Below are 25,996 nucleotides of genomic sequence, written 5' to 3'. Positions count from 1 at the left end.
CTCCCTCTCTCTTATTACCTCCTGTCATGTCATGAGGACACCCAGGCAGCCTGTGACCAGCAGCCCTATGAGTGAGCTTGGAAGAAGATGCTTCAGCCCCAGTCCAGCCCTGAGGCAATTGCAACCCTGCCCAACAGCTTGAGAGACCCTCATGTAACCCCATGAGCGACCCTGGGCAAAAGGCGCCAGCTTACCTGCACCCAAACCTCTGCTTTGGTCTGGCCCCTTGGCTCCCAGTGGGGCCCTTCCCAGGAGTCCTCAGCCTGTCCCCTCGCTATGCCCCCCCACCACATGCTCTGGGCAGCGTATCCCACCCGGGACTCACCATGCCCCGCCCCCTGCCTTTGGTCCCTCCTGCTTCAATGCCTCCCTCATTCTGTCATTTTCCTCGCATAATTGTATTCAGGGGCCACTCAGAGGCCCCAAACCAATCTCTTCCATGCCTGTCCCGACCCATGATATGTCCATTCAGGATGGGCTCCTTCCCCCCGGGTGGGCAAGGGGCTCATGCTCAAGTGCAGAGGGTGCGCTCCCTGCCAGGGCTCACATGCTATTGGCTACACTCATAGGACACCTGCCCTGCTGCCTGGCACACTAGCTGGGCACACTGACCTCAGGTGGTCAGCTCCCTGACTGAAGCTGTGTCCAGAGGGCTGTTCTCCAGTTTAGAGACCTCTGTCTCCACAATGTGGGGCTTGGGGAGGGGCCGAGCAGCAGTCAGCCAGCATGAGAGCACTGGCCGGAGACCAGGACCTACAGGCTCCGGCTCCATCAGCTCTCTGTAGGACCTGGGGCAGGTCTGAGGATGCCAGATAAGGCAGGATTTCCAAACACTTCCTTTTTCTGTAGATTCTTTTTTTTTTTTTTAACTTTATTTATTTATTTGTTTGTTTATTTATTTATGGCTGCGTTGGGTCTTCGTTGCTGCACGCGGGCTTTCTCTAGTTGCGGCGAGCGAGGGCTACTCTTTCTTGCGGTGCACGGGCTTCTCATTGCAGTGGCTTGTTGAGGAGCACGGGCTCTAGGCACGCGGGCTCAGTAGTTGTGGTGCACGGGCTTAGTTGCTCTGCGGCATGTGGGATCCTCCTGGACCAGGGATCGAACCCGTGTCCCCTGCATTGGCAGGCGGATTCTTAACCACTGTGCCACCAGGGAAGTCCTTTTCTGTAGATTCTTATCAAGCAAAATGCCAGGAGTGCAGTAGCCAGCAGATAAGGGTTCAGGGTGCAGGGAGGGCTGTAGTCCTGCCCTCTGCACCCCCCATGCCCTCCTGTGAGCCCCACTGTCCCCCCACTCCTCACCCACCCCCCCAGGTCCTCCTCCTGCCCACAGCTATGCATCATCTAGGCCCTCTCCAAGAACCATGGTCAAGGTCGAGCTGAGCTCCGAGGCTCTTCCACCTCCAGCACCGCTTGCCTGTGCCTCCACAGGCACTGGAAGGGATGCAAGCCTGAGAAGCAGGAAGCTATTCCAGTCCCAGCTAAACCCGCTGTGGCAGGTCGAGGGCTCGGGTTCCCGTGCACTGATGCTGAGAACCCGGGGAGAAGACAAGAACCACTCATTTCGCAGTGAGGATGTTTATTGAGAATGGCTCATTACAAACAAAATATATGTATAAAATCTCTGTAATGTAAAAGATCCCTTTTGTCCCCAGGTGGCTGGAGTGAACATAGCCAACTGTCCAGCGTGGCACCCTGTGTGTGGCCAGGGGGTTGTGGTGCCACGTGCTGTAGGCAGAGTTCCTGCTGTCTGGGCTCTGTCTCCAGCCCCATTTTCATGATTTGTGCAGGAACACGACACAATGTTTGCGTCCTGCCTCCATGACCTTCCCCAGGAAGGTGGCACCATCCCAGGGGCAGGCGGCTCTTGTGAATCTTCCAGACAGGTGACCTCTAACCTGCACTTGCCCTGAGAAGCCCTCCTCCAAGCCCAGGGATTGAGTGTCTCTGATGGACAGAGGTGCCGTGACCGCTCTTTGTGGAGGCTGCTGCTCTCCGTGCCAGCCTCACTCACAGGCAACCATCCTGAAAGCTCCACTTCCTCTGTTTCCCTTGACACATCTGTCCTCACCAGTGTTACCCGGACCCCTGCTGAGGACACCCAAACCCAAAGCCACCATGTGTGGTACTCCTGGGCGTGGGACAGCGCTCCCTGGGATCTTGGGCCACCCAGCATTAAGGCAGTGGACACGAGGCCAGTCTGCAGGCAGCACTAGTCTCTGAAACCCAGGGTGGCTGCCCAGCCAACGCCTCTCTCTTGGTCAAGGCCGTCTGGTGTTGAGGAACAATGTGGTTAGGTGGTCTGACAGCCCTTGTCAGCAAAGCCCACCCCGTGGCTGCCACGGCTCCCTGGGGGCAGACGCAGAGCATGGCCATGGTCTGCAGTCTGAGGGAGGGGTAGCAGCTGCCCTACATCATGCCTTGGGCACCGGAAGACCGAGATGCAGGGTGCCGCAGCGGTGTGGCTGTTGGGGCATCCCTACCCCACGAGCCAGAGGCAACCCGAGGCGTGGGTGTCCCCAGCCCCTTTGGGAACGATCCATTGTCCTTATTTTTCAGGTGCAGACCCAGGTTCAAGACCCAGCTCCACCACTCTCCTGGGCCAGATTCTGTCCGTATAGTGAGAGGCCCCTTTGAAAGAGAACTTGGGCTGGCTTACCTGCCCCGTGAAGAGAGGTGTCAGTGGTTCCAAAGTACCTACAATCTCACTATTATTGTCTTGAGGTTGAGCCTCACCCCCATAAAGTGAAAACTTAAATCTCAAAAACACCACCCTCCCACTCTCAAAAAAAAAAAAAAAAAAAAGAAAAAGAAAACAGCTCTAGTCCATGCTATGGTGCCGTGCTGTGTGATCCTGGGTAGGCAACACCCCTCCTGTCAGACAGAAGAGACCCAAAGTTCTGTGCAAAAGGTCCTGATGTGAACACCAGGGTGGGTGGTGGAGGGTCACAGTCCCCCCCCCCATCCCCAGCCACTGATCAGCCACGCAGGCCCAGGGCCCCAGCAACCAACCCTGCGAAACTTGGGGCTCCCCGCCCTCAGACGCAAGCCCCGCTGCCTGCCTAGTCAGGAAGCCTCGTGGGTGTGAGCATCTTTGGGGCCCAGGCAGCTATTCCTGGCCCTCGGGGTCAGGCATTGTGAGCACTGCTGGCCAGCAGGAGCCAGGGTCCCACCTGCAGCCCAGGTTTCCACCCCAAGGAGCTGGAGTACCTGGAAGGCCGTAGGGGCCTCAGAGTCCTTTCTGCCTGAGGTCCAGCCCTCCCTAGGGGCCAGAAGCCTTGCAATCAGCTGCAGGAACTGGTCCCACTGGAAGGTGGGAGGGGGCAGCAGCATCCACCAAAGGGCCCAGGGGGATCTGCAGTACTTCCAGGTCCCTGCAAGGCTGGAGCGGTCCCAGCCCCTGGGGCCCAGGCCGGCTACACAGTCTCCAAACAAACAGACAAGCAACATCTCTCTTCAGGGCTCAGTCACCAGGTCTGTGGGGAGACGGGCTCAGGCTTCTCCCTCTGCCCTGGGTCTGGCTCACAGGCAACAAGGGCACCTGTAAGGGTGGATGTCCCCTGAGCACAGCTGGAGTCACCCTTGGGGTCCTGGGGGAGGCTCCACTCAGATGCTCCGGGGAAGGCCCAGCAACCAGCAGGAGTGCAGGGTAAGTGGCACGACGGCTCAGCGCTGGTGGATTAAGCAGGTGGGACTCAGCCTCCTAGAACTCCCTGGGGTTTGGTCACATGAGCCGGAGCCACAGTTCCACATCTGAGCCCTGGCAGCCCCAGGCCTGGGCCAGGGCCTCCTGAGTGGGCCCAGCTGGGGCAGGGCAGGGTGGGGTCCAAGGGCCTGGGCACACCAGGCTCCTGCTGTCAGCTGTCCAAGTAGACAAAGAGGATGTCCTCATCCGTGCCGTAGCTGGTTCTGGCCTCCTCGAAGTTACTGATGCTGGTGCTGCACATTCCTGCTGGGGCAGGAGGGGCAGGAGGGGCAGAGCAGGGTCAGCAGGTGAGGCGAGCACCTTCCTGACTAGCGCCCAGGGAAGCCACATCCCACATGCCTGGCTGCCCCTCACTGCTCAGGAAGCCCTCCTTGCCTACTGCAGCCTTTGTGAGCTTGTTCTCTGACCTTTCCCCAGCTCAGCAGATGGAGAAAGTGAGGCCCAGAGAGGGGAAGAAACACGCGCGAGGTCGCACGGGACAAGTCTGTGTGAGTCAGGGTGGTCCTTCCCCATCCCCAGGGCCATGGGAGCCCTGGTGGGTTCTGGAGCCAGGGCTGGGGCCAGGGCTGGGCAGACTTCCCTTTCTGACAAGTGTGCTGGCTGTCCTCGGAGAGCTGGACTGGGGGAGATGGAAACTGCGGCCCGTGCAGCTGAGACAGCGGGGTGGGCCCCGGGAGGTGGCAGGGGGCTGGCGCAGTGGGAGGGAGAGAGGGCTGGCCTGTGATGATGGGGGTGTGGAGGCTGGCACAGCCCCAAGTTGTGGCTGGTTTCCTACATGGCCAGAGGGGTGGCAAGGATGAGGGAGTCCAGGGGGAGCAGGGGCTCTGGGGAGAAGGCACTGAGGTAGGTCTTGGCCACACCAGGTTGAATGGGAGGAGTCATGGGGGCCAGGGGCCGCCCTGACCACTGTTCCCACCTGCCACACTTACGGTCGGCATAGGCCGGGTTGTTGTAGAAGATGCAGCCAGTGGCCCGGTTGTAGCCGCGCAGCACGATGAAATGGCCCTGGTAGTCGGGGGTGCGGCAAAAGCAGCGGTGGCCACTGGGGGCAAAGCAGCAGTACTTGACAGGGCTGGAGCAGAGGTCGCAGTGCAGCACCCCTGAGTTCACCAGCACGATGGCCACGTGGCCCTGTGCCAGGTGGGCCTGGATGTCCTGCACGCTCACTGTGCTGTGGGCAGGAGGAGGGTCAGCTGGCACCGCTGGGCCCCATTCCCCGTCTCTCAAGTGGACCCCCCCTTGGACCCCGTCCTGTCCTGTGTCACAAAGCTTGGGGACATGGCTCGTGTCTGCCCTGAGCTCCTCGCAGGTGGGAATGTCCTGCTTTGTTACGGTGGCCCAGGCTCAGATTGGGGGCCAAGCATGGGACCAGGGTTGGAGGGCTCTGAGTGTGCCCAGACAAGCTGGCCCCATCAGGCCCTTCACAGGGTGACAGTTCAGCTCCAGACAGACCCCCATCAAGGGCCACTGGAGCAGCACCCCACCTCTTGACCTGGTTAGTGAATTCTTTTGTACAAGCACCCCCCGCCTTGGTCTTTTACCCTAAATGACACGTGATTAATGTAAACTGTTGGTTTAATTTGCTTCCCAAAATCTGAGCCAAGCACGCCTTCACCAGTTTCAAAACCAAATGCTTCTCTGAAAGGGTTATTTTTCTTTTTCTCTAAGGCTCCTCGTGGCAGAAGGGGCTGCCCAGGAAGGACTGGTCAGCAGCATGTCGAGGGGAACCCCCAGTTCAGCCAGCTGCTCCAGACTCTTAGGCACGGCCCCCCTCCAATGCCCCCAAAAGGAAGCAAGTCCAAGTAAGACCCAGAGGGGAGAAGGGCTGCAAGGGTCCTCTATGCCTGGGGCCCCACTATCTTCACGGGGGGACGCTCACCCACTCTGGGCCCTCCGTCCTTACAAGCTCCTCAGGAGTACACATTAGCACCTCATGGCCTGGCCCAACTCCAGCCACGCTGAGTCACAGGACCATCTGGTCTGTTGCCTTGGCCCAGGGAAACATGCCATTTTTCCATTTGGTCTTTGAAATGAAACAGCTGGCTGAGTTGCCAATGGTATGTACTAGAGTGGGATTTCAGCTACCGGGAAAAGCAGGGGCTGGGCTGGAAGGAAAAGAGCAGACTCCATGGGACCCCGGGGGTGCAAGTCCCAGGTTCGAGTCACAGCACGGCTGAGTTGTTGGGGTGGCCGTGGTGGCTCACACTGTTTTTCCCATCAGTTTCCTCACCTGGAGGATGGGGACAGCCCCAGCTCTCCACTCAACAAGGCAACACCTGTCAAGTGCCACTAAGCACACATCGGCTGCCTCTCCCTCCAACATGTGCTCACGGGGCCCAAGGATGTGTGGAGACATTTTCCCTGTTTCCCAGTGGGCTTTCGTGTGCCTAGATTACGTTACAATGAAAACAGAAATCTGGGGGGAATGGGAGACCCAAGAGAGGTCTTGGGGGCCCAGCCCAGGTCTGAGCCAGCAGGCCTGGGCGCAGTGCCTACAGGGAGCCCAGGGAAAGAAATGGCTCGCATCTGGGCAAGTCGCTCGCGGGGTCTCCTGAGTCCTGCCCCCACGTGTAGATGAGAAGGGGGAGCCACGTAAGGTCAAGCAGCCCGTGGGGAGATCTGGCAGCCAGGCCTCCCTAGACAGTGTCACCCTGGGCTGTCCCTGTCACCCTCCGTCACCGTGCCAGCATGCTCCCCAGGCCATCACCCCTTTATTAGGGTCCCTGTGTTCTGTTCTATGCCACCATTCTGTGAGCAGCCCGAGGGCTGGCTGGAGTCTGTCTTGCTCACCTGTCCCTCCATCCCCCACTCAGGATCTACTCCAGGCCAGAGTTTTGTGTATAGTAGGTCATGTAGCCCCACTTGTCCCTATTTTATGGATGGAAAAACTAAGGCCTGGGGAGGGGGGGCAAGTCAGTCAGTGCCCAGGGCCAGCTGGGTAGGAAACCCCAGTTCTGCCTGACTCCCCAGCCTTTCCTGAGGCCTCCCCGCAACCTGCAAGTCTGTGGGTGAGCAGGTGCACAAGGAAGGGCAGGGGTGGGGTGGACTCACCACTTCTCCACCAGCACCTTGCAGGCCTTGGCTTGTGCGAACAGCTGGTTCACCCGGGTCTCCTCTGTGTCGAAGTGCTTCCTGTAGAAGGACTGAAGAGAGAAGGGCAGTTGGAGAGGCCACTGCCCTCACCCCACTTGGATGAAGTAAACAGCACCTTCTGGAGTTAGCAGAGGAGCCCAGCCTGCAGGACGACAGCACAGGCAGCATGCCTGGGCGGAAAGCTGTGTCTGTCCCGAGCGGGCAGGGCGGCTGGCCGGGAGCACAGGACCACACAGAGAATGCGGAGGATGCTCAGGAGATGGGTGGGCAGCAGGCTCAGGCTGGCCCCCGGAGGAAGGTTAGCCGCCCCTGGGCTTGTGTACCCTGATGGGCAGGAGTCTGAAGTAAATGAGCAAATGGGCTGGCTGAGGCCCCTAGATATCTAGCCACCACTCGGCTCAGCCAGTATATGTTAGCAAGGAACAATCTCTGTTTGGTGCAGGGGTCTTAAGGGGGCCAGAGCCCCTGTGGGGGAGGCAGAAAAGACCCTGCTCTTAGGCCCTTTCCTCTGCCTCACGGCCACGCTGACCAAGCCAGATCCGTGAGCCTTCTTCCCCTGGCCTAGAAGGTTCAAAGGAGAGTTAGGTTGACGGGCACTGGCCACCATGCGACAACCCTCTTGCCAGCGATGCCGGTAGCGACTCTGCTCTGCCAAAGTTTGGAGCGTGGGCTGTGAGCCACCCTGCGGGAGGCAGGTGACACCAGCTCCAGCTGTGCAGGGTGGGAAAATGCACTGGGGTATTGGCAAGGCTATGCTGGCATTCTTTTTAAAAAGAAAAATAAAAGAAACGAAAGACAGTATATTGGTTTTTCTTCCAGAACACCAATGGCCCAACTTGGAGCCAGCTGTCCCCATGAGAAGGAAGAAAATCGGCGAATGATGGCGGAGGAGGACAGTGTGTGCTCTGAGGCCTGGCCCGGCTCATGCTGGGACACAGGAAAGGACACAGGAAGGTCACCCGGACGCTCCTCTGTGCATCGTCAGGTGCTGTCGAAGGCAGGTGGTGGGTGTCTGTGGTGGGGGTGTCATGAGGGACCCGGCTCGCCACTGGGGTCCTCTGAGCAGCTGGACCCAAGGTGATCTGGTCCGACAGCTCACAAGTCCTGCCCATAGTGCATCTGCCTCGGTTCCCCGGTCTCTGCACACCACGTGCTCACCTGGGTGTCCAGGTCTGGACCACACCCTCTTCTGATCACCACACCTGGTGAAGGCCAGTGGCCGGCGCTCACCTGGTTCTTGTAGCCCTTGTCCACGCCCAGGGTCTGGGTGCAGAAGCGATGCCTCACGCCAAAGTGGCGCATCAGGTAGGCCAGGTCGATGGTCCAGATGCTCCTGGTCAGTCGCAGCTCCTGCAGGGCACTTTCGAACTCACTGTCGTCCAGCTGGCCCAGGTAGCTGTGGGCAGATGGGCTGCTGAGGTCAGGGGAGCTGGCCCGGGTCACCCTCTACCCGAGGGCCTGCCAGCCACTGTCTGAGCTCCTGTGCCCCCCGGAAGGCTCTGTCTCTTGTCATAACTCCTACGTCCTGCCCACACACCGCCAGGCACAACCCGAGGCTGCTGGGGGCACTGCGCCGGCCACGGAGTCCAGGGCCTGGATTCTGCGTCTGACCTCTCTTGCTGGCTGTGACTTTGGTCAAGTCTTGCCATCCTCTCTGGCCTCGCCAGCTTCATCTCTAGGACCATCTAAGTGCTTGGACCACATCAGTGGTTTTCTAAGTTTTAGGCACAGAATCCTTTTCTTGAACCCTATCTTGCCTGGAATTCCAGGAGGTAAAATGGGTAAGGAAGAGGCTGCCCTGGGGTTCTAGGCTGCTGCCTGAAAACTCTGACAAGGAGATGGCTATGGTCCCTCTGTGCCCCAGTGGTCAAGGTTCTTGTGATATTCATGCAGCCTCAGCTCAGCGGTCAGCTCCCTAGTGACTCAGTCTCCCAAGAGTCCAAGGCCAGGAGTGGGGAGGACACCGCATCTCAATCATGGGGTCACTCTGTGGGCCAGGCCCGGGCACCTGGGACTTCCTGGCCATTCCAGAGCCCCTGGCATTCTCAGGACGCAGACCTGGAAGGCCTGGTCCACCATTGCTTGCCTTTGCAGGTGGGATGGAGCCTGGATGGAAGCTGGGCCTCCCACAAGCCCCAACAGAGGAGAGCCACGTGGACGATGAATCCCACCCAGGTCTCTCCCTGTGTGCCCCCCCGCAAGAGCAGGTGCTGTGGACTGGGAGGGCTAAGGCCTGCCCACTCACCGCAGAACCATCCTGGAGCAGGCCAGGCCGCAGTCCCAGTGGTAGAGCTGCTGGATAATGGGCACGGGCAGCTGCACAAAGTCCCCTGCATGGAAACACACGGAGGTCACAGACCCTGGTGTAGGGCCCACCACTGCCACTCCCACCATAATCAGCTGCTGCCCAGATCCTGCAGGGGCCGTTCAGGGACCAGTCCACAGCCTTACAAAAGGCCCCTCAATCCATTCTCCTCACCACGGCAGTGATCTCCCCGAAATGCCAGTCAGAGCAGGCCAGCCCTACACAAAACCCTCCAGTGGCCTGGCTCCCATACCTCCCAGGGCAAGGCCTTCATGGCTGCTGCCCCGGCACCCTCTGCTTCCTCGCCTCCCCGCATCCTCACCAGCTAACTCCTGTCCACGGATGTCACTTCTCCATGACGACCCCTGTCGTGCCTGGCCCCCCACTCCGTGCATTCCCAGCCCCAAAGGCCCCTCTCCAGAGCCCTCTCTGTGGTGGGCGCTCCGAGGAGGCAGGGACAGGGCGGCAGCCGGGAGGCACTCAGCAGATACTCATGTCTGAATTCCTGAGGCCCCTGACTCCACAGCCCCCAGGGCTACAAGGAGGGGACTGTCACGTGTCTGCATGTGGAACGCTACCCTGGGCGGAGCAGAAAGGGCCCGACCTAGGCATTCCGGCATTCCAGCCCCGGCTCTGTCACTGGCCGGCTGTGGGCTAGGCCACTGACTCCCTCATGCTGGACTGAGTCTGGCCATCTCTAAAGTAGGGACTTTGGTCTGATTCAGTTGTTCAATCAACAAATAATTCCCAAGAGCCTATAAGTGCCTGGCATGTGAACCAGAGATGGTTGTGAGTGACACAGACAGGTCCCTGCCCTGGTGGACAGCAAAAACAAGCAGCATAGGAGAAAAACAAGGGGCCAGGATAGGGGAAGCCGGGGGGTGCGCCTTAGATAGGAGAGCCAGGGGGCGCCAGGCAGGGCTGCAGCGGGCAAGCTGGCACGTGGCCTGCAGGACCCTCCTGCCCTGGGATCCTGTGAGTCTGGACAGAGCTTAGAGTCTAAAGAACTGGAAGGATTTCTCTCCGGCTGGGAGCACTCTGTTCACTTAGGACGCCCTTTCAGCCCATGTGGTTTCCCTGCCTCAGGGGTCTCCGGGGGACTCTCCTGAACCCACTACTGGTCTGTGCAGAGCTGCCCTGGCCTCCCCCGCGTGCACCAACCAGGAGGGCCGCCCATGAATCCTGGAGTCTGTCCTGACCTTTCAACCTGCTGGTCTTGTCCGGGCAGCCTCTTGCCTGGAGTGGGTCCCAAGCTCCTACTCCCCATGTCTAAACACTCCCCGGCTCTCAAGACCTGGCTCAGATGCCAGCACTTCTGGGGCCTTCCCTGATCCCAGGCTGGCTATGCCCCTTCCCTAATCTGCACTCTGCCGGGCCAGAGTTCATGCTTTGGCTCACAGGAGGAGATCCTCGCATCGAGCTCATCTGTGCCCTGCTGGGCTGTCACGGATTCCCAGGAGGCAGGGACCCATGACTGCTCCTTTGCTGCACTGTACTGTCCTCTCTCCTCCTATGCCTCACCTGTGGGGCCCTTGGAAGGCAGGATGGCACGGGTGAGTGCAGGTCACCAGCTGGCTGAGTGACACGGCCTCTCGGTGCCTGCTCCTTTCTCACAGACGCCAGCCCGCAGGGTGCTGTGGGCACTTGGGGCAAGAATGTGTGCGAAGCCCTTCACAGGCGCTGCCGTGAGCCCTGACCTCCATCTAGCTGGGGTCTGGCACACTGAGACCAGGCAGGCTCAGGCTTTGCTCCCTCCTTCCCCGACCCCAGGAGGCTCTAAAAGGAACCCAGGCCATGACTAGAGGCCTTCTGATATTCCCCTCCACCCACTGTCATGGATTCAGCCCCCAGGGCTCCATCCTGCTTTACTTCTGCCTGTCCTCTGCCCCAATTTCTACCCCCAGCCCCTCTCCTGTTTCTGTACACAGCAGCTGGAGGGATCCCTTCCACAGTCTCCCATTGCTCTTAGAATAACGTTCTTATCTCTTACTAAGGCCTGCAGGGCCCACCCCACTCGCTTCACCTTGGCCCTCACCCCAGGACCTTTATATGTGCAGCTCTGGAACTCTCTTACCCTCAGTACTCAAGTCTTCCCCTTTTTGTCATTCAGGTCCCAGCTCAAAGTCTCCTCCCATGAGAGGTGTTTTCTGACTGTACCTTTGGGAGAAGGGGCTCTTCTTCACAGTACTTCCTTGTTTCCTTCACAGTACTTAGCAAAAGTAACAAAAACAAGAAAAATAAAATAAAGCTATCCTGTCTCCCCACTAGGCTTTAAGCTTCCTAAGGGCAGAGAATGTGCTAATCTTGTTCACTGTTATTCCCAGTGCCTAGTGTCTGATGCTTAGTAGTAACTCAAACCTTTGCTGGAAAAAAAAACGAACTTATTAAGCACCACTGTTGTGCCAGGCTCTGGGGACATTACAGGTAACTGAGACCAAGCCCTGCCCTCCAGGTGTTCACATCCTAAAGTAATCCCCCAACGGGCTGAGTGGAGGGAGAAGCCTATGCGGTGTGCTGTCCCCTTGTGGGGGGTGCCTCCCTCTTCAAGAACCCCTCACTGTGGCTTTAAACTGCCTTTTTGTTTTTCTCTACATGGGCTGTTTACTCCCTAGTCTTTGCTCTTGCATATCCCTTAGTCCGAAAGGTGGTCTCCCATCCAAATGTTCTGGTCTCTTTCCCTCCCTGAGGCCCTCTATATGGAGGATTGGAGGTGGTGTGTAACTTCCCCACTGGACAGACTGGGAATTCCTCAGTGGCAGGCAGACAACCTTTGCCTCCTCCCAACCCTCAGACCACAGCAGGAACACAGACATGCTTGAATTGCGAATGGAAGGCGTTTTTTTCCAAAAAGGCCTTATCCCTCGAGATACCTAGGCCTATGTGTCACCACAATACTCCCCTTTCCTTCAGGCTTCCAGACTGTGGCCCTCTGTTTACAGCTCCCTCCTTGCTCTGTGGCCTGGGCTCTGACACTAGCTAGCTGGGCCATCTTTGGCCAGGCTTTGACTCTTCCTGTGCCTCCCCTATGCCCAGCTGTAAACGTCGCAGAGGTCGGCGGCTCTCTAGGGCCCTCGGGAACTCTGCTGCCCCTTCTCTTCTTGCCCTGATCTCTAACTCTTTTATCCTTACCCCACCCCCAATGTGGCTAAACGTCCCCACATGGCCATCCCGAATCCTGGCACAAGCAGGTCAGCCAACAGGGACCCAGAGATACTCCTGTGGGGGGTGATAAGAGTAGGCGAGGCCTTCCAAGCCCAAACTGCTGCCAGATGTTGATGCCTGGAGCCAAGGGACTGTCCTACCTGAGAGCTAGGGTCTGCCTGGAAGGTGCTGGCCTGGCTTCAGTTGGCAGCTGTCGCCAAGGAAGGAAGACAGCTCACTGGCCCTGAATACTTAACCCCTCTCGGCCTCAGTCTGCTCATCTGCAAAAGTGCAAATAACATTGGTAACCGACTTTGTCATTATGAGCATTAACGAGGCTCTGCACGTAAACAACTTAGCATAGTGCCTGCCCACAGAAAGCTCCCTGTAAACTTGAGTCACTACTCCGCAGGGGCTCAGGAAAGGCAAGTGTCTGATCCAAGATCACAAGAGTTAGGTAATTAGAGGAGTAGGCAGGCAAATCCCAGGGTAGCCCCGGGCCCTACTCCTTGCTGCAATCACAGTGTCCCACTAATGCCATAGGGTTGGGGTCTCCTGTGCTCCTGACCTCTTCAGTGTGTTGGCACTTCACTTTAGAGTTTACCACCCCTTTCTCTTTCTCATCAACCCTGTGCCTTAAGCAGAGCAGGAATCACTGCTTTCCCCCTCCCCCACTTAGAAAAGCAAATTGAGTCCCGCGGCACTGAACGGGTCAGTCTGTGTTTCCGCCCCAAAGGAACTCAGGCCACCTGGGCCAGAGGAACTAGAGAGTGAAGAACTATAGCAAGACAAAACGCCGAGTCTGGAAGGCCAGGGGAAGGCCCTCCCCCATTGCTCTGTACTCCCAACCAGTTCCCAGTCCTTCTAGGCCTTAACTACCCGAGGGGACAAGATCTTCCAAGCCCCAGGAGGACTTTTCGCTTCTGGGGAAGGTGCCGCTCCTGCCTCTCAACGGGGACCCTCCCACCATGACCGCAATCAGAGCTGCCTGGGGTCCCAGCCCAGGGAGTATCAGGAAACCCCAACTAACCCGGGCTGGCGGTGGGGTGGCCAAGGCGGAGTGCACACCTGGCCAGGTTTCGCTCAAAGCTCTACAGCCCGGGACGCGGCGGCCGTCGGCCCAAGGTCGCGCGGCCGTACCCTGCCCCGCGCTAGGGCGGGGTCCCCCCTGTTCCCCGGGGTGAGAGCTGAGCCCTCGAGGAGCACTGACCGGGTTCGAGCGGCGGCCCCGCTACCTCCGCCTCCGTCCTCATGACGCGGGCGGCGGGGGGCTCCCATGGCCCCGGCCCGGAGCCGGCTGCAGCTTCGGCTTTGACTGGGGCTGGAGCGGGACCCGTGCGCGCCGGGTTCCTGGGCAGCCACCGCCAGCACCAGCGCGCTGGGGTGAAGGGGAGGCAGCGGCTGGGCCGCCCCAAGCCCCGCCCTGGCCCTTCCAGGCCGCGGCCCGCCCCGCCCCGACTCCTACGCCTCCAGGCCCCCGGGCTCGGGATCTCAGCGCGTCTGGTCGCTAGCGGTCCCGGCTCCCGGGAGCCCCGCCCCTGGCCTCCCGGGCCTCGCACCCCTTCCCCGCCCGGCTCCCCGGAAGCTCCGCCCAGGCCCGGGCGTTCCGCGAACGCGGGCTCCCCAGAGGCTCTTCCCCGGGCAAGCTCCGCCTCTGCCCGGCCAGCTCCTCCGCCAGCCTCGGGCTGAGGCAGAGCGCGGGGCTCCGGGAGACCAAGCCCCACTCCGACCCCCTGGAGGGACGGTCACGGGCCGCCCCCGCTCCGCTCCGTCCCTGTTTCCCTTTCCGTATGGTGGGATACTCGCCTCGCTTAGGGCGCCCCTTACCTGGCGCTGCCGGGTTCTCAAGGTTAGATTGTGAGGGCAGGTCTTGACCCTCGGCCCCACCGCCTGTCGCCCCCGATGCCCGCCTTGCCGTCCAGCCCGTCGCTGGTATGGGGTGCTTGGAAACGCGACCCCCCTCTGCCCTTGCCGGCCCGAGGGTCGATGTTTCCGGCGGCACCTGGGTCCGGTCATCAGCCCTCTCTTCCGGGCCCGGAACTATTGTACCAGAGCCCAAGTTTCCCAGCCGGCGGGGTGAGGAGGAAGCGGAGGCGAGACTGCGCCCGCCACTAGGAAAAGGAAGGGGGCGGGCCCTGCGCGAGGCATCTTGGGAACGCGTGGTATTCTGGGAGCGTGGGAGCCGCCATTCACTCGCTTCACGCCTTCGCAGTCGCAAGAGATACCTCTGCACCAGAAAGGGAGAGGAGACCGGAACCGGTGAGGAGAGGCCGGGGGCGGGCGAGGGTAGGCCGAGGTACCCGCGAGGGGCCGGGGGCTGGAGGAGGACTCGCTGCCGGGAAGCTTTGCGGTGCTCGGGGAGGGAGAAGAGCGGGAAGCTCGGCCACACAAACATGAGCGTCGCCTCACTAGCGCCTGGGAGTGAGTTCGTTAGCTTTTCCCCAAAGTACATGCTCTTCAGTTTCTATACCTCTCCAGGCCAGTGTTTTTTGAATCATCCAGGTAATGGTCTTGAGATCATTTCTGGCTGATTGCCTCCTTTCCCCAAATCCTACCTGGGTGATCCTTTTCAAAGCCCTTTGCATCTCTGCCTCCATCCCCCTTTCAGACACTGGTCCCCTCGTGCTTTCTACACTGTACACAAGTTTTTATCAAGTTTCCCTGCTTCTAAATCGTGTTCGATTTATCTTGTAAGTGCGGATGCCTTTCCATCGGATAATTCCTATACTGCCGTGGATCCCCCACTGCGTTCAGCATAAAATCCACACTCCTAAGTCTTTCCCAACCTCTCCTGTTCCTTTTCCTCTCTTGACCACACAAGATGTGCCCATCTTGGAACAGAAAAAGTCCACTGCGTTTCCTTTTTAATTAGGTCAAGTCAGTCTCTTGCCCTGATTATGTTTTTCCTCCAAGATAAGCATTTCCTGCTTTTAGCACATTGTCACTTTGTGAACACTTTGCTGTTTTCTCTTTAGCCTTGATGGTGAAGTAAGTGGAGGGTCAGAGAGCACTTAATGGGTTGAATTAAATGCACAGCCTCTTCTAGATTTGCCTGGATCTTTTGGTCTGTATCTGCACTGCTTAGTGCCCACTGCATTGGGCTCTTGAAACGTGGCTAATGTGACTGAGGGACTGAATTTTCTATTTTAATTTTATTTCATTTTAATTGAGTTTAATTTCAGTAGCTGCATGCAGACAGTGGCTACTGCCTTGGACAGCTCAGGTCTGTGTCATAGGTTCTCCAAGAGATGTTACCCACAACTGAGGGTTGACAAATATACATGCATTCCAACCTTCTCTTCTCCAACACACAGTATTGGGGAACACATAGTTATTTGATGAAAAGTAAGCGATCTGCAGTGGGAGGGAGATGGGAGGCACTTTTCATTCCCATTAGCTTTCCCTCTAGCCCCCCTATTCCTCCCCACCCACATCTTGCATGTGTTTGCCAGATAGGGCCTTCAAGCTAGGAGTTAAGCTACTTTTTTCTGTAAAAAAAAAAAAAAAATAACAAATGCACCTTTGGCATCTTTGCTAAGTTTTGTGTAGTTTCAGGCCTTGAGGGCGTGGTGTTTGCCACATGTCTTCTTGGGCTCTGAAAGGTGAACTAACTGTTGTCTTTTTCACTGTAGAACTCTCTTCCTGCCGAGATGTCTATTGGCGTACCGATTAAAGTCCTACATGAGGCTGAGGGTCACATTGTGACATGTGAGACAAACACTGGTGAGGTGTATCGAGGGAAGCTCATTGAAGCAGAGGACAACATGAACTGCCAGGTATCCTGCTTTGCACTTGAGGCTGTGGGGGAAGCTTGAGCCTGTGCCTTGGAGGACAGAAAGATGGTGGTTGGGGGTCTTTTTGAAGTTCTCATTCAGCAGTTATTTACCAAGTGCCTAATGTGTGCCAGGCACTGCTACAGGTACTGGGGATGTGAGTATAAATAAGAGCCATTCGGAAGTTTGGAATATTTAACTTTGTTCTTTTGTGTCTCCCAATCCCATAATCATTTTCTCCCATATTTTGGGGACCTGTTTAAGAAAAGTGACACTACCTTCAAGAGAACCATCGGGTTCGGGGCCACTGTTCATTACCCCCATATGTTTGCATAGTGCTTTGCAGTTAGCAGAATCCTCCGCTCACATATTGTGTTTATTTGCCATTTTTCTTGGGGGAGGCATCTCGTTTGATTGCATTTATAGCAACTACCTTGTGAGGTAAGCAGGTTTGGTGATAGTTTTATCATCCATAAGATAGGAAGAATAGGGGACTTCCCTGGTGGTCCAGTAGTAAAGAATCTGCCTTACAATGCAGGGAACGTGGGTTCGATCCCTGGTCAGGGAACTAAGATACCACATGCCATGGGGCAACTAAGCCTGAGCGCTACAACTGCTGAGCTCACATGTCTAAACTAGAGCCCGTGTGCCGAAAACTACAGAGCTCACGTGCTCTGGAACCCGCGCACCACAACCAGAGAGAGGAAAGCCGCAACGAAAGATCCCGCATGCCGCAACTAAAACCCAACGCAGCCAGAGATAAATAAAATAAATAAATAATAAACCTTAAAAAAAAAAAGATAGGAAGAATAAGATTAAAGGACTCATCTACTGAACGTCACTCTGTTAATGTTGGAGCCACTTCTTGATGTGGTGCCCTTCCCGTGGCACAGCGTTGCTTTTTGCTAATAGTCACGTGGATTTGTATGGCATCGCTTTACAAAGTGTGTAACATAATTTCTCCTTAAGAGCTTGGACTTTGGAATCAGATGTGGCTTTGAATTCTGATTGACCTTGGGCATGTTAATCACCTCAGTTTTCTCATCTGTGAAATGAGAACAGAATTAGTTCTGCAAGAGATTGACTGGGAAAGCTAACAATAAAGGGTAAAGGAGAGGGAGCAGGAGAGCTTTCAGTCTGGGGTGCTGGTCTGACACTGGGGAAAGGAGAGGGGGAAGGAAGGAGGGTTGAGTAGGAAGAGCCTTAGACGGTAGTGTATCTCTGAGGAAGTCTCAGCCAAGCAAAGGAAGGTTTCTCATTGGAAGAGTCTAGCATGGGGCACAGGTGGCCTGGCGCTATACCCCCACTGTGGTCAGTCATTGGCTGGCAGCTTGACAAGAGAGTGGCTTCAGGGTGAATGCTGTGGTGGATCCCAGTCTGAGCAGTGCACTCCCAAGACTGCCACTGGGGTAACACCCCCACCCCAGGGCTGTTCTGAAGATCAGATGAGTGTGTGTGGCAACTAGCTCAGCGCCTTGCACATTGTAAATGTCAACATATGGTACCTGTTGATATTTTCTAGGTGAGAAAACTGAAGGTCAGAGAGGTGAGGTGACTTACCCAAGGTCATGTTGCAGGACACGTGTCCTAAGTATCCATTGTTTCACAGGGTTCATTGGTTTATTTGTGATTTCTCTGTAGCTTTGAGCATCCTCTTCCTGCCAGGTTGACCAGCTGGGGGTTCCCTCGTGTTTGGGGAAATAGACATCTGGTGACTGCAGGTTTCTCTCCTCGGTGTTAACGCCACAGAGGTGGGTGGGTGGGCTCTCTGCAGGTCTGGTGGAGCCAGGCCTCCTTTGCCTTCGTGAGGTATGGCTGTCATAGGTCCAGTCCTCTGACTGAAGGCATCCTCATCCATTTTAAGGTGCTTCAGTTTGGTGAGTAGAATGCAAGACTAGGATAGGGAATCTTCGTGTGTTTATTCAGCTGTTTATTTGGATAACTTTCTGAGTTTGCAGAGCTTCAGACTTCCCATCTGTAACGTGAAGGTAAGGTGTCTGACCGCGTGACCTTGGTGTTCTCTCTGATGGTAGCCAGTGTGAAGTAAAGCACACAGACCCTGTGATGGATCTGGAATCATTGCAGCCTGCCACCTGGTGTGACTTTTCGTGAGCTTTGGACCTCCCTCACCCTCTGTTCCCTCCTTTCTAAATCAGGGATAAAAATAGCACCTCAGCCTCAGGACTGTAGTGCAGAATAAATGAGCCGTTGCATGTCAGATAGTGGGGGCCTGCCACCTCCTTCCACCTGTGTTAATCTGCTAGGGCTGCCATAACAGAGTCCCATGCTGGGTGGCTTAAACAACAGAAATTTATTCTCAGGGTTCTGGAGGCTAGAAGTTCGAGATCAAGGTGTTGCAAGGTTGTTTCTTCTGAGGGCCGTGAGGGAAGGATCTATTCCAAGCCTCTCTCCTTGGCTTATAGATGGCTGTCTTCTTCCTTTATCTTCACGTGGTCTTCCCTCTGTGTGTGTCCATATCATAATCTCTTCTTATGAGGACATAAGTCATATTGGACTACGGCCCAGTTACCTCTGTAAAGATCCAGTCTTGAAATATAGTCACGTTGGTGGGGGCTAAGACTTCAATATATGAATTTGGGGGGTGGGTACAATTCAGCCTGTTACCCTGCCCATGCCAAGATTCGAGGCCTCACGGTGTATAGCGAAACCTGGCGCATTGGATAGACCCCAGCAGGCTGTGGCGGAGCTGAGCCCGCTGTGGTGAGCACCCAGCACAGTTGACTCACGTGTCCCCGGGGTGGGAGGCCAATGGTGCCTGCTATTCTCCTTTCTTCCTAGTCCCAGTAAGTCTGCCCTTTGGGGATGAGAGTGTCCTCTTGGCTCTCCCTCTGCTTGTTCTTTGCTAGAGGGCAGCTGGAGTTCAGTGTTTGCCATTTGATGTTGGGTTTTAATAACATTTTCTATTATAAAAATGGTGTGGGGGACTTCCCTGGTGGCACAGTGGTTAGGAATCTGCCTGCCAATGCAGGGGACACGGGTTCAAGCCCTGGTCCGGGAAGATCCCACATGCCGCGGAGCAACTAAGCCCATGTGCCACAGCTACTGAGCCTGTGCTCTAGAGCCTGCGAGCCACAACTACTGAGCCCGTGTGCCTAGAGCCCGTGCTCCGCAACAAGAGAAGCCACCGCAATGAGAAGCCCATGCCCCGCAACGAGGAGTAGCCCCCTCTCACTGCAACTAGAGAAAGCCCGCACGCAGCAACGAAGACCCAATGCAGCCAAAAAATAAATAAGTAAAATTTAAAAAAAAAAAAGTTTTTGAGGAGGACCAAAGTGAATTGTTGTTTTTTCGTGGGAAATTATATGTGATTAAATTTTAAAAAATAGCTGGGCCGGCGGCGGCGGGGGGGAATTTTAAAAAATATTTTTCTTACTTTAAAATGACAATCATGTGTTAAGCTTGTGATCATAAAGCACAGTAAATGTTATTTTTTAAAAAGGGAGTAAGGACCAAATCCAAAATTTCATTATCTTTAAAGTGACGTAATTCCTAGACGTTTTGGTGGGGGAAAAGTGATAGTTAATAGATTCTGCAGAAATGATGCTTTGGGGGCTTTGGCATGATCACCCCATCGGTGACAGGACTGTTTGAACTGTTTTCTTGGCTGTGGCATAATGGTCTGTGGAAAAATCTACCTAGATGTTTCTTCTGAGCTCTTTGAGAGTGGATTGCAGTCATCATACTCCTTTATTGCATAATATGTTGTGTATATATGTGTATGTTTCCTCTTACTATATCCATAGTACAGTTATTAATTCAGGAACTCCAAGATTGAGTCAGTACTTTAACCTGCAGTGTAACCAGTTTCTACAGGTGCACAGTGTGTCCTTTCTGGCCGTGTAGTCCTCTGCCTCATTCCTGGGTTTAGTTGTCAACTCATTTGATGCTTCTTTGGTCTGGGACGGTTCCTCCAAGTTTGCTTTTCACACCATTGATGATTTTGAAGACTAGAGGCCAGTTATTTTGTTAGAATGTCCCTTGATTGGGGTTTCTCTGATGCTTCTTCCTAATTAGATTTGGGTTATGCTTTTATGGGCTGTTATTGTGTGATTTTTGTCTCCTCAGAGGGTCAGTCAGGCCTAAACACCTGTTTGCCCCTTGTTTGCAATGTTAACCTTGATCTTTTGGTTAAGGTGTTATGTGGTCTCTCCACTGTATGTTCCTTTTCCTTTTGTAACTAATGAGAATTTTGTGGGGAGGTTAAGTGAATACCTTGTGAGCATTCGGTTCCTCATTATTGTTCCATTCCTCAGCCCCTTTTAGCTTCCCGTGAAGATTCTTGCTTGAATCTTTTTACTATTACGGTTGCAAAGAATAATTTTTTTTTCCTCCATCATTCTTTCTGTATTTATTGGGTCTGCTGCATGGAAGTGCCTTCCCTTACCCCCCATTTATCCATTCATTTACTATCAATATACGCTCATACTGTCAATATGTTTTGTTAAGGGTGTTATAATCCGTTGCTGTCATTGTTTATTTTGATGTTCCAGTTATCCCAGATTTGACCAGTAGGAGCCTCTCAAGCTGACTCCTGTGTCCTTTGGTGTGTCCTGGTCATTTTGGGGGAGCACATCCCTACCTTCTGGTATAAGATGCTTGTTACAGGCTCATCTTTTACCTTCCCTAACCCAGCTCTGAAATCAGCCATTTCTTCAGGAGCCTTGCTTTCTTTTAGGTTGGGAGTAGAATTTAGAAACCAAATTCTAAATTCTACTGGGTGCTGTTAAGTATTTTAAAGTCTTAGTTTAACTTGTCAAACTAGGACCTGTCTCCAAATGGCTGTGTGCTTAATAGTGCCAGAAGGTTCTGTTCATTGCATGCACATTCTGTGCCAGGTACTATGCTGGGGTTTTACACACGATAGGTCCTTGAGTCATCACAGGACCTCTCCGAGGACAAGCTTCCAGATGCCCAGGGTGACCAAGCATGGAAGGAGCCGATCTAAACCCAAGTGTCTGACTCCCAAGTCTGTGAACTTGGCGACAGTCTCTAAAATGAGGCCTAGAGTAAACCTGCTGGATCCCATTGCCTCTGAAAGCATCAAGCCCTCAGTTCTGACTGTCAGATTCCAGACAGGAAAATGAGGATGGTGGGACAGGGAGGGAGGGGGTGAACATCTGCTGGCTGCTCGCCGTGTGCCCCGCAGCTGGGATGCTGTGACCGACTCTCCGTGGCCACCTGGCACTCTCCATCCCGGCCCCAGACATGTGGGTAATGAGTACAGAGACGGTCTGTACTAAGATCTTCTCTCCCCAAAGTGTCATTGCAGTTGGGCACCTGGCTTATGTCATCTGTGTTTCATTGTGGCTGTTTGGGAGAGTTGAATGGATGGTGTGTTCCTGCCTGACTTTCATTTAAACCGAGTTCACGCCAAGTTGCTGCCTTTAGCTCATGATGCGAGTACAGCTCGGGCTTGTTGACAAGCTGTGTACCCGGCAGAGGGATACACGGCACGGCCATTTCTCTGCTGGTGCCGTGGAGAGAGCGCGAGAGCAGCGGCCCGCCTGGTTCCTAGGCTGTAATAGGACTAGTGATGCTGGGCTCCTTCTTGCTTCAGCCCAGGTGGACACGTGCCGTTTGTGAAAGCACTCAGTGTAAGTGTTGTTGATCTTCTGTAACAGCCTCTGTCAGGGATTCTCAGAGAGGGTTGGGGAGGCAGTGACAGAGGAGGGAGTGAGATGTACCAGGATGTGCTGGAGGGGAGTTGGTTTGGCAGCGGCAGGGCAGCCTTAGAGCGTGTTTGATCTTTCTGCCACTGGGCGCTCATGCAGAGGCCGCGGGGGCCAGTTAACACTTGAAGAAAAGAGCAAGTCAGGCTGAGGTGACAACAAGCAGTCAGAAATTGGGGAGCCAGCACACCTCTCTCCCATGTGGGTTTGACCCATTCTGAATAAATTGTAGTCCTTTTCCATGCAGAAGGCTGGTAAAATAAGCTGTTTTATCTGATAAACGTGGTGCCTGTTGAGATTGGCACTGGCAGGTTTGTGTCACGTTCCCGCGCCCGGCCTATCCTGGCTGGATTCTCCTCTAAGCCCCCCTCCATCCCCCACCCCCTGTCCCACGGTTCACGCATTCATCTGTCCGAAGTGCCGCCCTAGCCCTGTCCGCCCTGCCTCTGTCCACAAACTTGCACGGCCCCATAGTCTCTGAGGTGGCGACCCTGCCCTCAGTCCCAGTTCCCCTGCTCCATGTCCTGTCTGGTCTTTGTGCGAACTCTCGCCTCACACCTGTCCTGTATTCTGGGCCATTCATGCATGCACTGCCACCCCCACTTCTCAGTCCCTATCACCCAAGCCAGAGGGGCTCTGTCTCACCTACTCGAGTGTGTTCCCTGGGAGGTCAGGGACAGCATCTGGTGCACGCTCGTAACCCTCACGGCGCCTTTGCAGTCCGTGTGCTGGGCAGATGTGGGAGGGGACACAGGGTTTGGACAAGCAATTCTAAGCCATTTCAGTTAGTTTATCATGTGCTGGTGGGAGAGCGAGGATGGCAGAGTTGGGGCTCTGGGGGCCAGTCCAGGCATTTGAATCAGGAGTCCCTGCCTTCTGGCTGTTGGATCTTGGACAAGTGCATTAGTTTTTTTATCTTTAAAAATGGGAAATCTCATACTGTTAGGGCCATCTCTGTGAAGTGCTGAGCGCAGTCCCTGGCGCACACAGTAGGCCCTCTGGAGTTCCCCCAGCTTTATTTAGTGATGTGAGTTTCTGCATTTCTGGACTCCCCTCCTTGCCAAGGCTTGTCTCACATACCCTGCTCTCCACTGGTGCTGTTGGCCTTTACTCATGAGCCGGTGGTTCCCTTCCAGATGTCCAACATCACAGTCACATACAGAGATGGCCGAGTGGCACAGCTGGAGCAGGTGTACATCCGTGGCAGCAAGATCCGCTTTCTGATTTTGCCTGACATGCTGAAAAACGCACCCATGTTAAAGAGCATGAAAAATAAAAACCAAGGCTCGGGGGCCGGTCGGGGAAAGGCTGCTATTCTGAAGGCCCAAGGTAGGTGCTCCTCGTGCACTGGTTGTGACATGTGGGTGTGTCGTGTACCTTTTAGAAATGCCCTGTTATTGCTGGGGCATGGGGGTGGACCTGACCTGAGCCATTTCCATACCCACTGCCACCCCTTTTCCCTTCAGTCTTGGGGGATCCAAGTACCCTGCCTTCTCTGTCTGCCTCACCTGATCCCATTCACAGGAGTTATGCAAAATCCAAAGTGGCTCCTTAGAAAGAAGATGGGGACTTAAATGAAAGAGTAGATAAGTCTCCTATAATGACTCTCTAGGAGGCCCTTTGTTTTCAGAAATTCTGGGGTGTCTGGGGGAAGCTTGCCCTGGTCTAGTTTGCTGAGTAGAGGCACTGTGGTATTGATTAGCTGACTCCTAAAGCAATGGGATAATAGTTCCTCTTGAGGCTGGGGATGTCTACTGATACGCAACATAAATAAGGGAAATGGGGGGGGGGCATCCACTTTCAGATAAGAAGTAAGCAGATTTGAGCCATCTTTACCCATTAAAGGGGGCTGACTTAATTTTCAAAACTTCTTACATTTGAAAATAAGTCCTTCCTTTACCACTTTCCAAAAGTGGGACTAGCCTTTTCCCAGTGACTTGGTCTGACCTCTTTTCTTGGTTAGCCCAACCAGAGTTTTGTATGTGGGTCCTGAAAAGTTCTGCCATGTTGATTAGCTAAGAAAGCAAATGCAGTCGCTAGGAACCGTCTTAGTATTTATTGGTAAAAGGCTTTACAGTGCAGGAAGGTCACTGGCGTCTCTGTCAGTATCTTTAGCTGCAGTACATATGTTGAGTTTAAAGACACAGTAGAGTAACCCTTTAAAATGCCCTCCAGAAAAACTGATCAGAGAATCTCCTTGCCCTTCCTGGAAGAGAGAGAGTTGTGGGGAGATGGGACCAAAGCTCTGGACCTTTGTCCTGGAGAAGGAACGATTTTCAGAAGTTCCAGCTTTGTGCTACAGCTGTTGTTCTCTCTGCTTCCTCAAGGAAGGCTGCCCTCGTTGTCACTGTGTAACGATACCATCTTCTCTAGCAAAGGGAGGAGCCCAGTGGTCGTGCACTAGAAGGCGCTTGGCAGTGAGTCTGCCTCGGCCCGCTGACCTCTGCCTGAGCCACTGCCTGCGCCAGCCCCAGGATCTGTAAGAGGAGAGGGGTGAGGCTCCAGTTAGTAGCCATCAGGATATTTTCACCTGTTCTTCAAAGCCACTGGTTTTCTAGAACCTTTGGGTCACAGAGAACAGCTATCTTTATGTGGGGAGTGGTTTTGGTTTTTTCCCCCCATTCCAAAATATTTCACACCTGCAGAATAGCTCGAAGAATAATAAAACCCCTCACCCAGATTTAATAGATATTAACATTTAACATCTGTTTGTTTCAGAATTTTAAGTGTGAATTAAATGCATCTGTCGTGTTTTATTAGCTCACCCTGGGCCAGCTCTGAGAAGTCATCTTTTCTATGGTTCCCAGACTGGGTCCCCAAACCACCTTTGCCACAAGGCCTTGCCTCTGGTGGGGAACAGTGCTGGGCTGGAAGGCAGGAGTCCAGGGCCTCTCCAGCTCTGATGCCAGGCACCTGCCCTGCCCAGGGTCTCTGTTTCCCCCGTGAAATGTGACGGGGTGAGCGTGGTGCTGGACCGGGTGGCCTTTCAGGCCCCTTCCTGGGCCATGTCCTGGGTCTCTGGCTGCTCTGTGATATGAGTCCTTACTGACCTGGCCTTGTCCTTTCTCTTCCCCACCTTTCTTTCAGTGGCCGCAAGAGGGAGAGGACGTGGAATGGGACGTGGAAACATCTTCCAGAAGCGAAGATAAATTTATCTGTTGGACAGAACTTTGCCCTTATTTTTTTCTTTTAGGTTATCTGGGTCAGGAGGTGCGTGCGTATGTATATGTCCTAGGTTATCTTTTGACATCTTTTTCTTTAGATCTGGGTAAATGTTAAACTAAATAAATGTGGGTTCTTTTCTTTTTGAGACTATAAGGACTGTGTGTTCATTTTGTAGTTTTTTTTGTGTGTGTGTGTTTGCTTTGGCAGCAGGTTAAACTTTCACACCCTGGGAGATGCCCTGCATTTTTCCAGTTTGAAGTAGCATAGTTACTGATAAGAGCGTAAGCTGCTGTTCCAGGCCAGTTGCTGGTTAAGCCCTTGGAACAACTCCGAGGGTGCACAGATTGCCTCATTTGTCGGCACGGACATTCATGCAGCACTTTGTTCAGGCAGCGTTTGTGGGCGCACCATCAGTTCAGCTTGAACAACACAACACACGTGGTCATGGTCTGTGAAAAAAACCTAATGCTGTGACCTTGTAGCCTGGAAACCCCAGTGACTCAGCATTTAGCAAAAGTAATCCAATATTAAAAGGTAATTCAGGGCTTCCCTGGTGGCACAGTGGTTACGAATCCGCCTGCTAACACAGGGGACACGGGTTCCATCCCTGGTCCAGAAAGATCCCACATGCCGCGGAGCAACTAAGCCCGTGTGCCACAACTACTGAACCTGTGCTCTAGAGTCCGTGTGCTACAACTACTGAAGTCTGCGCGGCTAGAGCCTGTACTCTGCAACAAGAGAAGCCACCACAATTAGAAGCCCGTGCACCGCAATGAAGAGAAGCCCCCACTCGCCGCAACTAAAGAAAGCCTGCGCACAGCAATGAAGACCCAACACAACCAAAACCAAATTAATTAATTAATTTTTAAAAAATGATCCTGATGTGTCAGGACTTTAAAAAAAAAAAAAGGTAATTCAGAGAGTCCTAGTGGCTGCTGTACTGGCTTCATAAGCAGTTTTGTGGTGATTCAGGGGACAGGTTCTTGTGCGTTTATCAGAGTATCTCAGCATGGACTGGCACAGCTGCAGCTCTTAATGCAGCGAAGGTAACTAAAGAGCACAGGGTGTGCAAAGTGAATAGCTGACAAAAGCACAGAAATTGGGAAAGCAACCTGGAGAAGTCA

At 54.5% G+C, this 25,996-nt stretch overlaps 2 protein-coding genes across 6 annotated transcripts; one reads left to right on the top strand and one right to left on the bottom strand.

Moving 5' to 3' along the window:
* Positions 1-1,561: 1,561 nt before the first annotated feature.
* Positions 1,562-14,403, bottom strand: GUCD1 (guanylyl cyclase domain containing 1). 5 transcript variants are annotated; one of them, XM_082354781.1, is made up of 7 exons: positions 13,455-13,590; positions 11,178-11,312; positions 9,044-9,128; positions 8,029-8,194; positions 6,757-6,848; positions 4,635-4,876; positions 1,562-3,948 (listed from the first exon to the last, which is right to left on the bottom strand). In XM_082354781.1, the coding sequence occupies exons 3-7, from the start codon at positions 9,052-9,054 to the stop codon at positions 3,857-3,859; spliced, it is 603 nt and encodes a 200-aa protein (XP_082210907.1). In that variant the 5' UTR covers positions 9,055-9,128; positions 11,178-11,312; positions 13,455-13,590; the 3' UTR covers positions 1,562-3,856. The 5 variants fall into 5 exon arrangements, with proteins under 5 accessions (XP_082210907.1, XP_082210909.1, XP_082210906.1 ...); XM_082354783.1 differs by lacking the exons at positions 11,178-11,312; positions 13,455-13,590 and adding an exon at positions 14,155-14,403; XM_082354780.1 differs by lacking the exons at positions 11,178-11,312; positions 13,455-13,590 and adding an exon at positions 14,072-14,338.
* Positions 14,375-25,025, top strand: SNRPD3 (small nuclear ribonucleoprotein D3 polypeptide). Its single transcript, XM_082354784.1, has 4 exons — positions 14,375-14,503; positions 15,877-16,020; positions 22,844-23,036; positions 24,795-25,025. Exons 2-4 carry the CDS (start codon positions 15,895-15,897, stop codon positions 24,854-24,856), a joined length of 381 nt encoding a protein of 126 aa, XP_082210910.1. The 5' UTR covers positions 14,375-14,503; positions 15,877-15,894; the 3' UTR covers positions 24,857-25,025.
* Positions 25,026-25,996: the final 971 nt, after the last annotated feature.

The sequence above is a fragment of the Balaenoptera borealis genome (genome assembly GCF_965194805.1).
Source record: "Balaenoptera borealis genome assembly, chromosome: 14".
Lineage (NCBI taxonomy): Eukaryota > Metazoa > Chordata > Mammalia > Artiodactyla > Balaenopteridae > Balaenoptera > Balaenoptera borealis.
This window is presented reverse-complemented; position numbering and strand designations above follow the sequence as displayed.

Excerpts from the sequence above, each read along its gene's own strand:
- GUCD1 (XM_082354783.1), bottom strand. The coding sequence starts at position 14,260 with ATGACCGGACCCAGGTGCCGCCGGAAACATCGACCCTCGGGCCGGCAA. Across the intron at positions 8,195-9,043 it reads TGCTCCAGGATGGTTCTGCG|CTACCTGGGCCAGCTGGACG; the intron begins GTGAGTGGGCAG and ends ATCTGCCCACAG. Across the intron at positions 3,949-4,634 it reads CAACCCGGCCTATGCCGACC|GAATGTGCAGCACCAGCATC; the intron begins GTAAGTGTGGCA and ends CTGCCCCAGCAG.
- SNRPD3 (XM_082354784.1), top strand. The coding sequence starts at position 15,895 with ATGTCTATTGGCGTACCGATTAAAGTCCTACATGAGGCTGAGGGTCAC. Across the intron at positions 16,021-22,843 it reads AGGACAACATGAACTGCCAG|ATGTCCAACATCACAGTCAC; the intron begins GTATCCTGCTTT and ends GTTCCCTTCCAG. Across the intron at positions 23,037-24,794 it reads TGCTATTCTGAAGGCCCAAG|TGGCCGCAAGAGGGAGAGGA; the intron begins GTAGGTGCTCCT and ends CCTTTCTTTCAG.